Below are 12,815 nucleotides of genomic sequence, written 5' to 3'. Positions count from 1 at the left end.
GGGCCTCTGCCATACAGTGGCATTTATGTGCCAAGGCTGAAGTGGGAAGGTCTGTACTACCTGAGAACCATCAATTCTTCACAAATTATTAGGTTATACAGAACTCTAATATTCAGGCAAAGAAACTTTCTTTCAAAAGAATAAAAATAGATTAAAAAGGACTAAGAAACAGACCTATTTGGAACCTACATCAAGCTATTATTTGAGTTGACACAATGGCTTTGAATTATATATTTCTCATTCTCTGCTTAAAGGAAAGCCTAAGAATTTTCTGTAGAATTCATTTTTTACAAAATAAATTTTAGGGGAACTATATCACATGTATGATATATTAAAAACATCACATAGCAAAATGTATGATGGTGTCAATTAATTGGTTTGGAAAAACTCTAACAGTTTTCTATAATCTAGTATTTCTTCCATCAGCTCTTTTCAGATGTTAACATGTCACTAAAGCCTGATTCCCAGAGCAAATTTATGAAGAGATCAATAGAATTCAAGAATGATGTTCTTTGGTGATCTATTTTAACTCAAGGACAGAGTTTAGAAACCTTGAAAGGACAGTTAACAATGTCTCCAAAGTCACTGGTGGACATCTGATATCTAAATGAGGTACAGCTCAAGACAATTTTCAAGAAGTTATAGAAGGATCAAATCATGGTTGAATTTTCTGATGAGTACCTATAATTAAGATATTCAGTGCTATTATTTAAAGCAAGACCTGCTTGACTGAGATGTCAGCAACAGAAGTGAAAATTTAGGGACCTGACAGAAAGCTGTGGAGGTTAAGTAAAGATGTACGTTTGGGCATAGCTAAAGTCAGTCGGTGTGCTACAATTCAGCATGGACTAAGTGGAGACCCTACAGTTCTCAGTCATGCGGCAAAGAAGAGACAGCTGCACCTTCAGGGGCTTCCCATGACCACTCCTGATTTGTCATGATGCCACCCAGTCCTCAGGCACCATCAGAAGGCTGGAGCCACACCCAGGTGCTGCCCTGTCAGCTGCCAGCTGCCACCTCCGCTCCAGCTGCAGTATCACATCCTCAGGCAGCTCCACACTTGCTGCTTCCATGGCTTCACATGCTGTTAACTCTGCCACCCTCTTAGTCATTCAGTTAAGCTTGCTGTTTCAAGATCTCTGCCAACAATCATCTGGTCAAATCCAGTAGCCACTTCTCTGTCTTCCCCCGCTCACCTGCCAGCAGCACCCATTTCCTCTTCTGACTGCCCATCACGTCCTCCTAGTACTTCACCATGTCGTAGCTGACCCTGCCTGGTTGCCCTGCACACTCCTCTTCCTTCTCTCTGAGGTCTAAGTGCTGGCACTGTCCAGGGCTTAGGCCTCAACTCACTTCTTTCCTTATTCTGCACCTCCTTCCTACCCACCAGGGCTGTATTGGATATTGATAGCCCTAACCTTTTCCCCTGAGCATATACAACTATATAACTTAATATCTGAAATCTCTACTTGAATCTCAAACTCAATATGTCTGAACCAGAATTTTTTTATTGTACCCCAAACTCTGCACGTATTTTTCCCCCCCAGAATTCCTTATCTCTGTAAATGGCAGCACTACCTACCCTCAGCTGCTTTAGCAAAAAATTCAGGTGGGAGACATCTTGACTTCTCCATTTCCACAGATCTCATGTTATCAAATCCTGTTAAAGCTGCCTAGGAAGCACACCACCTGTTCTCACCTCCTTGCCTGTGGACACGGTCGTCCTGTGACCACGATCATTTTTCACTTCAATGATTCTAGCTGCCTCCTGCTGGTCACTCTGTTCTGCTCCTGCCTCCCTGCACCCCATTCTTTACAGAAAGGCCTGGGAAATAAACACAGCCATTCTCTAGTTAAAATGCTCCAGGGGCTTCCACATGTCTGGTCATGACCCACCTTGTTTAGCACACATGGATATGTTAGGCCTAGACTAAGGTGAAAAAACACCAGTTTACTCCTGACAATTTTCTGGGCCACAAGCCTGCAACAAAATGGAATAAGTCTGGTTCACTCCCAAGATAGATGGGAAAGCACTCACTGACTTCTTGCTTGACTAACTCCCTGAGAAACGGACCAGGAAGTACCAACTGTCCCTGGAGTGACCTTTAAGAAATACCAGGTGGGGAAAGTACTGAAACAAAAATGTATGATTGACTAACTGCAAAATTCTGCTTCTGTACAATGCTTGCTACTCTACCCGAATGCACGTGGGCAGCCTGCATGCCAACCAGGATGCAGACCAAGCCTTAAAAACCCAACCCCTTAAGCCCTCGGGGCAGCTCTCAGAAACCCCATGTTGGGACACTCAGGCAGTCACCAGCCAGCCCTTCATTAAAAAGACGCCTCTTTAAATTTGACTTGTCTGGCAGTATGGCCTTTGGGAGACTCCTAGGCATAACAGTGTCCTTGAGTGAGCAGGAAGACATGTCTCCCCTGAATGTATGTGGTTCTTTTGAACTTTGGTTTTGTTGGATAACAACAGAACAAGAAAGAATAGTACACAAATACTTACCTGTGGAGGAGTGAACATCGTGCTTGCAAGGACAGTCACTAGTTCTTAACACATCAAAGGAAACACTGAAAGCAAGACCTTCTCCTGGCAAGCCCAGAGGTGTCTTGTAACTTGAAGGCAAGCCCCCTAGTAATTCAGTGTTCCAGAATGAGATAAGATCGGTCCCTCAATAGTAAGCAGGTATTAAACCTTAAACATTTTATGGTACTTCATTGTGGGAGTTGTGGAGAAAAAGCACATAATTTCCTTTTTGTGTGGTCCTTAAGCACGTAGCTCCTGCACGTCTTTACTTAGCACTCTTCACATCTGTTGTGTATCCCCCCCCAATAAATATCCACTGCAAAAGTTGTTGGGGCTCTCCTGCACCTCTGGTGCAGCTTGTACTCTCAATCCAAGTCCTGGCTGTTTCCTTCATGCAGCTCTGGCACTTATCATTACAGATTTTTTCTTTTTATGTATTTCTAATATTTTATGTATACTTGATTACAGTAGAACACTGATTTCAATTGTTCAGTTGTAGACAGTGAAAGAACCAGACCAGCACCATCTGAAGAGTTAAGTTTCCCTTTCCCTGCCATTTCACTCAGTAAGTTCCACTTTCCAAACAAGCCCAGGCAATTCCCCAAAATCATGAGACAACCGCCCACCAATCAGGGACCTCCCACCTAACCAATCCAGAAGCACCTTCTTTGTTTCAAGCTGTGCACGCCCACCCGCTGCGTGGGACCATAAGAACCCCCTGCTCCAGAGCTCAGGGCTCCTGGCTCAGATCCGTTGCCACGGAGTCCCCGGGAGCCGAAGTTTGAACTTGCAATAAAAGGCCCTTTTGCTTTTGCATCGGACTCGGCTCCCTGGTGGTCTTTGTGGGGGATTTTGAGATCTGGGCACAACAACAGTATTTTCGGCAATGTAACTTAAAAACAGCCATTCTCTCCTTGGCACAAGGGAGAATATTTCAAAGATCGAAGCAGAAGCTCTTCAGTGGACACCGGTAATTTAGCAGTTACCTGCCCTTTGAGGGCAGAAATTGTGCCTGTTTTGGCTTATGTGGCCCCAGGGCATAGGATTAGATGTGGAACTCAGTACTTATTTGCAGAACAAATGAAAGAGTAGATGGATGACTTTTTAAAGTATGAGAATTTCTTCTTGTCCCTGATGAGTTTAAAATGTCATATAAAAACATTATACAACATTCTGAATTACAAATTATCTATATAGTTAGTGTGTTTCTTGTTAAAATTCATTAAGATGGATCTGACGTCTGTTTAAGAAAAAATATGGTTCAAATTCACAGAAAGAAAAAAACAGTGATTATTCTTAGTAGGCATAATATTTGGTTTATTATCCGTGTTGATATAATAATTTCTGTTTTGTTTTCATACAATGAAGTGATGTTTCTGTTATTTATTTTAGTTACATTGGAATTTGTTATATTTATTTCTTTGTTTTCATTTTGATAAGAAAAGCACATGCTTGTGTTATTTATAAAGATGTTGGGACTTCACATTTGAGTACAGTGGTGAAATTTTGGGTCACCCTGGTCATTGCTTAGCAATATTTAAAAAGTAGATCTTACTGAGCAGTTTAGTTTTAACATCCAAAAAAATTCATTTTCACTTCTAGAAACTGGAAAAGGTTGTGTTAAAATACAAGGAGAAAAAAAAAATCTAACTGAAATACCTGTATTCAATAGAGCTGAGCTTTTAGTAAGAATAATCAAGCATATATCAACATACAGACTGTTTTCCTCTCATCATCTGGTATTTAGTCTCTATCAATTAACATCCTTTAAAGAGGGAAAAGAATTCTAAACTACTCATTTTCAACACTTTATTGTTTATCTTCTCTATCTTGGTTAAATAACTGTGTTAAATTTTTAGTTTTCCTGCCACTTTCTTTATGAGATAGCTAAAGCAGGTGCTTATTAAACCTTAATAACTAGAGAATCAGGTGGAAGAATCTTATTCAAATGCAGAGCCCCAGGCAGTAGGTCTGGGTCCCAACCTGCTTCCCCGGCTGCAGGCTCCCAGGAGATGACGGCAGTGCTGGTCCTGTGACCATGCGCTGGATGGGAAGGAGCTGGAAGAACAACCGGCCAAATTCTGGGGTGGAGATGGGGCTGCTTCCAATGATATTAATCATATAGAATATTTAAGGATCTGGAGATATTTTGTCAGATGATTTACATATGCTAAATCAGTTGGTCAATACACCAATTCTCTGACTGGCTTGAACACTTTGAGCAAATTGCTCACGGTCATAGTGCTTGGAAACGGTGCTTTGAATTTTAATTCATCTCTTCTAAATCCATAGCTCATATTCTTTCTATCATCTACTTCCAAAGGTACCCTAGGAATGTTTTTGTCTCCTACAGCTGTAAACTTTGGTGTGTCATTTCATGATTACAGCCTACCTAATATGTTTTTTAAAGAATGATGGAGAAGACAGCCAAAAAAGAAATGGGATGGGGAGGGGGAAGAAAACCAAACCAAGCCCTCTCTACTCGCCAACATCTCTGTCTTTGCCAAAAGAACATTTACCAGAGGTGGCAGGTTCAAACCCAGCCCCAGCCAAAAAAAAAAAAAAACACAAAAAAAAGAAAAAGAACATTTACCCATCAGTTCATCCTTTTCCTGATCTCCCCAGTGGAGTGACTTTGCCTCCTCTTGATGCTGTGTTCATGGCTCCCACCATGGGCTTCTCTAGGTTTGGGGCTTCTCTAGGTCCTGTGGTTGCAGGACCCAGCTTGCATTCTTACCTATGGGGGGCTTTCATAAATTGCTAACGGGTGAAAGGATAGTGAACAGAAGAAACAATTGTTGAATAAGCACATACATGTGTTTAAAGTAAGAACCAGGCCGGTGTTATAAATTAGTGATCAGATTATATATACTGTTCTTGAATTTATACATTACACTATCCTGCTCACTTTTTCTTAGAAAAAGATCTTACTGTCTCATGCTGGATAAGTACTAGCTTTATGAAAATGTGTCAAACGATCTATGAACCAAGTGTATGGTGCCCCATGATCATACTAATGTACACAGCTATGATTTAATAAAAAAAAAAAAAGAAAGGAAATATTTAAAATTGATGGTACTGCACCTTAGAAATTACTAAAAGAGAAGACACAGGCCTCCTTCCTGGTCCTGCAGCAAAAAAGAGCCTTAGGCAGCAACTTTAGAAAAAAAAATGGATTCACTGAATATAAAAAATAAAATCGCAGATTAAAAGTAAATGTGAGTTATATAATTCCATTTGATTATTTTAGCTGAAAAATTATACCAGTACATGGAAACATACAGATTTTCAGGGAATTTAATCATGGAGTAGAGACGACGGCAGATCTCAAACATTGTTAAATTAAAAAGGAAAAGATTATTTGATTATTGAAAAATGTGTGGATTCAAATAATAAAACTTCATATAATGATGATGATGAATATAATGAAAGCTTGTTTATGAGATATTTTACTCTTCCAAAGTTTGGGAAACATTTTCAAATGTGTTGTGGAGGACCTCTTCTCCTAAAAATATTAACCCATGTCAAAAACAAAGTCAAAGCCAAAAGGATTTTGAATTTAAGTGTAATCTATCTTCTCCTAATTTATTTTTTAAAGTAACAAAACTCTGGAATATTTTTGAAGGGCTGCTTATAAATGATTCCACAAATTGGAAACTCGGAAATAAAAAACATATGTAGTATTTCATTTGTTAAAAAAAAAGAAAAATTTTTTTAATTTTATATCATCGAGTATCAAGCAAAAGGAGATGTTTAAATATTTGGCCTTACCAGGATAGTGACCCATATTTCTACTCATCATGAGACTTTTTTATTAACCAAGTGTTTATCAATACATATTCCTAGCATTTAAGTAATATGAAGATTCTGAAGGCACTTTGGTATTTGGGAACAGATCTATTTCAGATCTATGGAGTCTATCACTGCTGATTTTTTTGTTCACTTTATTTAGTTTTTGTCATGTCTTTGAAGCAACCCTTGGTTTTTTGCCCACTAAGCCTAATAAATCTGTAATAAATGTTCTGCTTGCTGTATCACTTGTAGGTACTGTGGTCTTTGGAATCGGGTCATTGGATTTCTGAGGAGCCATTTGAATTGTCTACCTACTTCCCTGCAGCTCCTGTAAGTCAGATGTTGTTTTATGATGGTAAATAAAATTTAGTATTGTCAAGAAATTATTATAAGCATAGGGATAAACTCAAGTTTTTAGCAAGTCAAAAGCAAATATGCTTATAACTAAGAAGACATTCACAGGACTTAATAACTTTTATCTATTTATTTGTAAGAATAAATGAGGGAATGTGAGAACATTCTACAAAAAGTAGCAGGAATGCTGTCCCAAGAAATTTTTATTATGAAACTCCTCAAAATGGAGGAAAAACAAAAATGAAAAAACACTGGATTCTTAGGACAATAATATGTATCTACTGAATGCTTATATTGTTACTAGAGATAGAATTGATAGGTATAAAAATTGTGGCTTGGTAGCATTGTGATGTGGTCTTTATATTTTGATATTTTTCCCTGAACTCCACTTCAACTTTACTGACTTCATATGTTTAATGGGAAAAGTTCTAGATTATATAAATGGGTAATTTAAGCTATAATTAAAAGCAGGATTGTGTAGAAGTTGGCTTTCATATTCAGAAATGTTAACTGGTTTGTGACAGTTTCTTCTTTCAGAAGATTAATGTATGAGCTATAAATGGTCAGTTTTTTTTAATCTGCGACCAGTCTTGTTATTTCGTCGTTTGAGTAGGCCATATGACTATGACAATAGAAGTTGAACTCTGCTCTCTTACCACTATGTTGGGTTGTTCTTGTTTCATTTTTAAGGTTACTATTTTGTTTTGTTTTCAAATTTGTAAATATTTTCTTAAAGAGAGAAAAAATTCTGCTCAGCAAGACTGTTGGAAATACTGTGTAAGGAAGTAAAGTGTAAAGTAAAAGCATAAATTTCCCCATTCTCTGTCATAAGAGATTATATATAACTCTGAATAACATGACGATATTTGCTTTTGAAATTCATTTTACCTGCCTACATGGGGAGTTCATATAAATTAATTATGTTCTTGAGAGTTTTTTTTTATATTATCATTTCCTTACTGTAGTATCTGTCACTGTGGTCACTGAGGTATCATGGAAACTCATTGCCTGTTGATGCTGTGAAATTGTGTTATTATTGGATGTTTTTAAACTTGATACAAAGCCATGATAATTCTGTTGAATTTATAAAGCCTTCTTAAATGTAAAATAGAAACAGTTCTAAGATAAGGAGGTTCTTTATTTAGTTAAATAAGTTGTTGAAAAACTGTACCAAGGTGGAAATAAAAAAGTGCTTTGACTTCTCCCGAGTCCGTAACTGGCTCAAAACATGTAACAACATGTAAGTATTTTAAAACTAAGTTGGGGTTTGTGGAGGCAATGTAGGGGTAAAATAAATTAGATTTAAAATATAGAGTAAAGAAAAAATAATGGTAGAATAGTACAAGGTAAAGACAGACATGGAGTAAAAGCTGATTGCAGATTTAACTCATCTTCCTGGCAGATGCCACAAAAAGGAGCATTACGAGAAAGTGCTTCTAAGTTGTAAAGCATTACACCAATGTTCATTGATATTAGTTGTACTATGAAAACTTCCAAAGAAAATAAATCTGTACAAGTTTTGCAGTCCTGAGCATAAAGCCGTGTTCTCAAATTTTTCTGTAACTGTCCGAATATACTATGAACATCAGATTTTGTTCTTACGCTCCAAAATGCTGCTGCTTTGCTTTTTTAAGTTTGCCAATGTATATTTTAAAAACTTAATAGTGCCAATTATTTTTTTCCTTAAATAAATTTAAGCATGAATCTTAAGAAGTATAACTTTGTATATGTCTTAATCAAAGGTTTTTCTCAACCACAAATTAAATTGTAGCTAGTTCTCTAGAAATACAGCTTATTGGAAGAGAAAATAGAGCTCTGTCTTATAATAGAAGATAAAGTCTCTTTGTCACAAAATTAAATGTATAATTTTCTTCATTACTAAAAATCAAACTTCCTTGCCATGAGGCATAATCAGTTATTTCATAACCAAATTACAAAATTGTAAATTTTATCATAAAAGTTAAACATAGTCATCTCACCTAATAAGTTATATTTAATTACTAAAAATACCTTCATATTTAACAGCTGGGCAGAAAAAAATAGTACAATCTTTATATAAACTAAAACAGTACACATTTCTATTGATAATTTCAGAGATCCTGAAAGTTTCCCACCATATAAACTTGAAATATATATCTGAGCATTAACTTAAAACTAAGCTGTCAACATATATGTAAATATGCTATTTCCAAAAAGAAAATTTAAAGCCCCTAAGAAGAATAAAAATGCACTGTTTTTCCAAATGTGTGTATTAAACTGCTAATAAGCACTTCTCAAAATATCCCTTAATATATTTTTATGGCTTAGAGAATTTTTTCTTTTTAATTGTGATAGTGATGCTGAATTCAGATATATGGATATTTACACAATCTATAAACAGTGCTTAGAGGAATGCAGTTCCAAGATTATCTGTACTATATAAGTGTTCTGTTTTCCAGTTATTTGCTGATAAACTCACACATAACATTCCTGATTTGACAGCAGAGTCTGTAAAGGGTCAGTTTAATTCTGGACTTTGGATCCATCTCTGCACAGGTGTTGTACCACATGGCGAGACCAGATGTGTGAGGTTTTGCTTTGGTTCGTTATGTGATGTGGGGTTTAAGTGATGGAGTTTGTGGGGCTCTGATGTGAAGCCCATGGCCCCCAAGAGCAGATGAGAGCCTTCCTCCTCTGAGGTGGAAGAGGAGCAGCATGCAGTCATGTCTTTCAGTGCTTTGGGAGTAAGTCTTTGAAAATAACATGACACAGTCTTCGTCGGGTGTACACAGGCATTAGAAATCTGCGGGTCGGATCATCATGGTTGTGGCCTTGAGTGAGTAGCCTGACCCTTTCCAGTAGTACCACTTAATGCCGTTGAATTTATTTGTGTTCTGCCTTTGTGGGTAGTACATTCCGTTCAAGTTGGAAGGACCACATGCATCAAACCACCAGCCTGTAAAAATAAAACGGAAGGAATTAGGAACTAGGTGCTGCCAGCTCTCTCCCTGTAAAGGTAGAAATACTCAGCTAGGCTAGTAATCACTTTCCATGCATTTAAATGGGTATATGCATGTTTACACCATTATGGCAATTGTTTTTACACCTTTCTTACTCTTCTTCTCTGGTGCTGGGTAGAAAGGCCCATCGTCCCCACTGTCCTGCTTGGGGGAGCGTGCTGCGTAGGCACTTACAGCACGGATGGTGACATCTGAGTAACTGCTAGGTTCTGGTGCTGGGTAGAAAGGCCCATCATCCCCACTGTCCTGCTTGGGGGAGCGTGCTGCGTAGGCACTTACAGCACAGATGGTGACATCTGAGTAACTGCTAGGCGGCTTTCTTCAGGCCAGGGCTATTTTTCAGTCCCAGCAACATGGTGGGCTGGACTCATTCAGGCTCCTCTCTCTACTAAAAAAAGTTTTTTGGTTGAACTATGACACCAAATGTTAAGTACTCAGTGGAGCTAAATAAAAAAGAAATCTCTACCCTGTTTCCCCGAAAATAAGACAGTGTCTTATTTTAAGGTGTGCTCCCAAAGATGCGCTAGGTCTTATTTTCAAGGGACGTCTTATCTTTCCTGTAAGTAGGTCTTATTTTCGGAGGATGTCTTATTTTGGGGAAAACAGGGCAAGTTCCAGAGGCACAAAAGGGAAATTTAGAACTAGAGTGGTGTGCTTACTAAGCCAGAACCAGGGGCAGGAGGAGTGCCCAGCGTGACAGGGTGCAGGAGTGGAAACCCATCTGCATCTTAATCCCTAGGCTTGGCCAAAAATAGGAGTTTGCTAGGTGCCAGGATTTTTGAGAGAAAGAATTACAGTAGTCCTCACTTATCTGCAGTTTGAGATACGGCAGCCAACCATGGTCCAAAAATATTAAATGGAAAATTCCAGAAATAATTCATAAATTGTAGATTACATGAGATTCTGAGTAGCATGATGAAATCTCCACCATGCTTTCCATCATGCCCAGGACATGAATTATCCCTTTGTCCAGCATCCCTGTGCTGTGTGTGCCACCACTGCGAGTGGCTCAGCAGCCTCTGGGTCATCAAATCAGCGGATGCAACATTGCGGTGTCTCTGTTCAGTGGCCTGAATTTGACTTGATTGCCCCAAAGCGCAAGAGTAGTGATGCTAGCAACTCTGATATGCCAAAGAGAGGATGTAAAGTGCTTTCTTAAGCAAAAGGGTAAACGTTCTAGACTTAGTAAGTAAAAAATAATTGTATGCTGAGGGTGCTAAGATCTACATAAGAATGAATCTTTTCTCTGTGAAATTGTGAACAGTATCTGTTATAATTGTTCGATTTTAGTCTTAGTTACTGTTATCTTACTGTGCCTAATTATAAATTAAACTTTATCATAGTTGTGTATGTATATATAGGAAAAAACATAGTATGTACACATATACAGGGTTCAATATTATGTGCAATGTCAGGCATTCACTGGGAATCTTGGGATATGTCCTCTAATAGATACCTTGGTTTACATGTATAAATCTGAATAAATCTCAGAAGCTCTGTGTCAGAGGCATAAGTACAATATCACTTATGATAAATTTTTAAATAAAGTGAATGAACCGAGTGGTAGGCAGGGCTGATGCTGGCTGGAATCGGCCTCCTCGTGCTCAGGGCCTCTCTACTTTCTCTCTTGGGCTGCTCTTCTCCCCTCCAGCCTCTTTTCCAGTTCCATTCTCAGCCCCTAAATCTTGATTTGAGCAAATAAATATATTGTTTCCTTGGTTATTAATGTAATTCTCCTGCTCTTGAGTAGCTTGTGACATGCGAGAGGCCTGAAAACCAACACGCTCTCCAGGGAGTGCCTCACTCACGTGGGGGGACAGCAGTGCGGAGCAGAGCTGCAGGAGGACATGCTCCCTCGCACGGTGCCTTCCCCTTTTTCAGCTTTAAAAAGAATTATAATGATAGGATGAGGAAAACAGCAGCTTTTTACAAAGTCAGTGTAATAGTCATCATCTTTTTTTCTAGCTGAATAATATTCATGGTATACATATACCACAGTTTATTGATCCATTCATGGGTTGATGAGCACTTGGGTTACTTCCATCTTGTGTATTTACCTGGATGGAGCTGAAACACATTCTTCTTTGTAAAGTATCACAAGAATGGAAATGCAGGTATCCGATGTACTCAATACTAATATGAATCTAATAGAAAAACAACTACATGCCCATACTAGAGAATCACACAAGTAGATTCAAGTGGGGGAAGCAGAGGAGGGAGGAGGACTGGTCAGCTCTCACGTGATGGACACGTTGTGAGCGTGCACAGCACACCCCCAGGATGAAGGCCTCAACTGCCTCAATTAAACTTGAATTTTATCTTAGAAACATAAAAAGGCCAGGCACAATGGCTCACACCTGTAATCCTAACACTTTGGGAGGCTGAGGCAGGTGAATTGCTTGAGTTCAGGAGTTCAAGACCAACCTGAGCAAGAGCAAGACCTTGTTTGTCTCTACTAAAAATAGAAAAGTTAGCCAGGCATTGTGGCACATGCCTGTAGTCCCAGCTACTCAGGAGGCTGAAGCAAGGGGATTGCTCAAGCACAGGAGTTTGAGATTGCTGTGAGCTATGACATGACGGCACTCTACTCAGGACAGTAGAGTGAGACTGTCTCATAAAAAAAATAAATAAAGGAATAAAGAAACATAATATAACCTAATCATTTGTACCTTCATATTAATCTGAATTTTTAAAAAATAAATTTTTAAAGTCAATGTAATAGCTTTCACTTGCTGACATCATGTGGCTAATAAGGAGGACCTGTGTTACCAAATATTATATTATCTCAGGAATCAGATAATATTTTAAATAGAACCTAATTTTTTTCAGTATTAAAGATTTGAAACTTAAAAACGTAAAATGACTAAATTTTATTTTCATAAATAACTCCTTTGACTGTAAACAATGGTTGTCATAGTGTATACATACTATAATTCAGATCTTCTGTTTGTTTTGTGTAGTACCTTGTATTTATGAAATATATTGACTATAGTCTTACCTTTGGTTTTCCTGGTTGAGTAATGCATTAATTTGTAAAATCTATGTTCTCTGCCAATTATTAAACCTGGCCAGTTTTCCTTTTTGCCTTTTCATTCAGTTTGTGCTATTGGGAGAATTTTGTTGCTGTCTTAATCTGT

At 38.2% G+C, this 12,815-nt stretch overlaps 2 protein-coding genes across 3 annotated transcripts in view; one reads left to right on the top strand and one right to left on the bottom strand.

Moving 5' to 3' along the window:
• The window catches only part of MCPH1 (microcephalin 1), a 219,724-nt gene that overhangs the window by 73,807 nt on the left and 133,102 nt on the right, over positions 1–12,815 (top strand). Inside the window, exon 12 of the mRNA XM_053597745.1 lies at positions 6,578–6,655. Within this exon, the coding sequence (XP_053453720.1) occupies positions 6,578–6,655 (78 nt within the window). The remainder of the gene's footprint in view (positions 1–6,577; positions 6,656–12,815) is intronic.
• ANGPT2 (angiopoietin 2) overlaps positions 8,658–12,815 on the bottom strand; it is a 59,729-nt gene continuing 55,571 nt past the window's right edge. For both annotated transcript variants that reach the window (XM_053596662.1, XM_053596663.1), the window contains exon 9: positions 8,658–9,614. In XM_053596662.1, coding sequence (XP_053452637.1) covers positions 9,454–9,614 — 161 coding nt within the window. In that variant the 3' untranslated portion in view covers positions 8,658–9,453. The remainder of the gene's footprint in view (positions 9,615–12,815) is intronic.

The sequence above is a fragment of the Nycticebus coucang genome, chromosome 7 (assembly GCF_027406575.1).
Source record: "Nycticebus coucang isolate mNycCou1 chromosome 7, mNycCou1.pri, whole genome shotgun sequence".
In the NCBI taxonomy this organism is placed as follows: Eukaryota; Metazoa; Chordata; class Mammalia; order Primates; family Lorisidae; genus Nycticebus; species Nycticebus coucang.
This window is presented reverse-complemented; position numbering and strand designations above follow the sequence as displayed.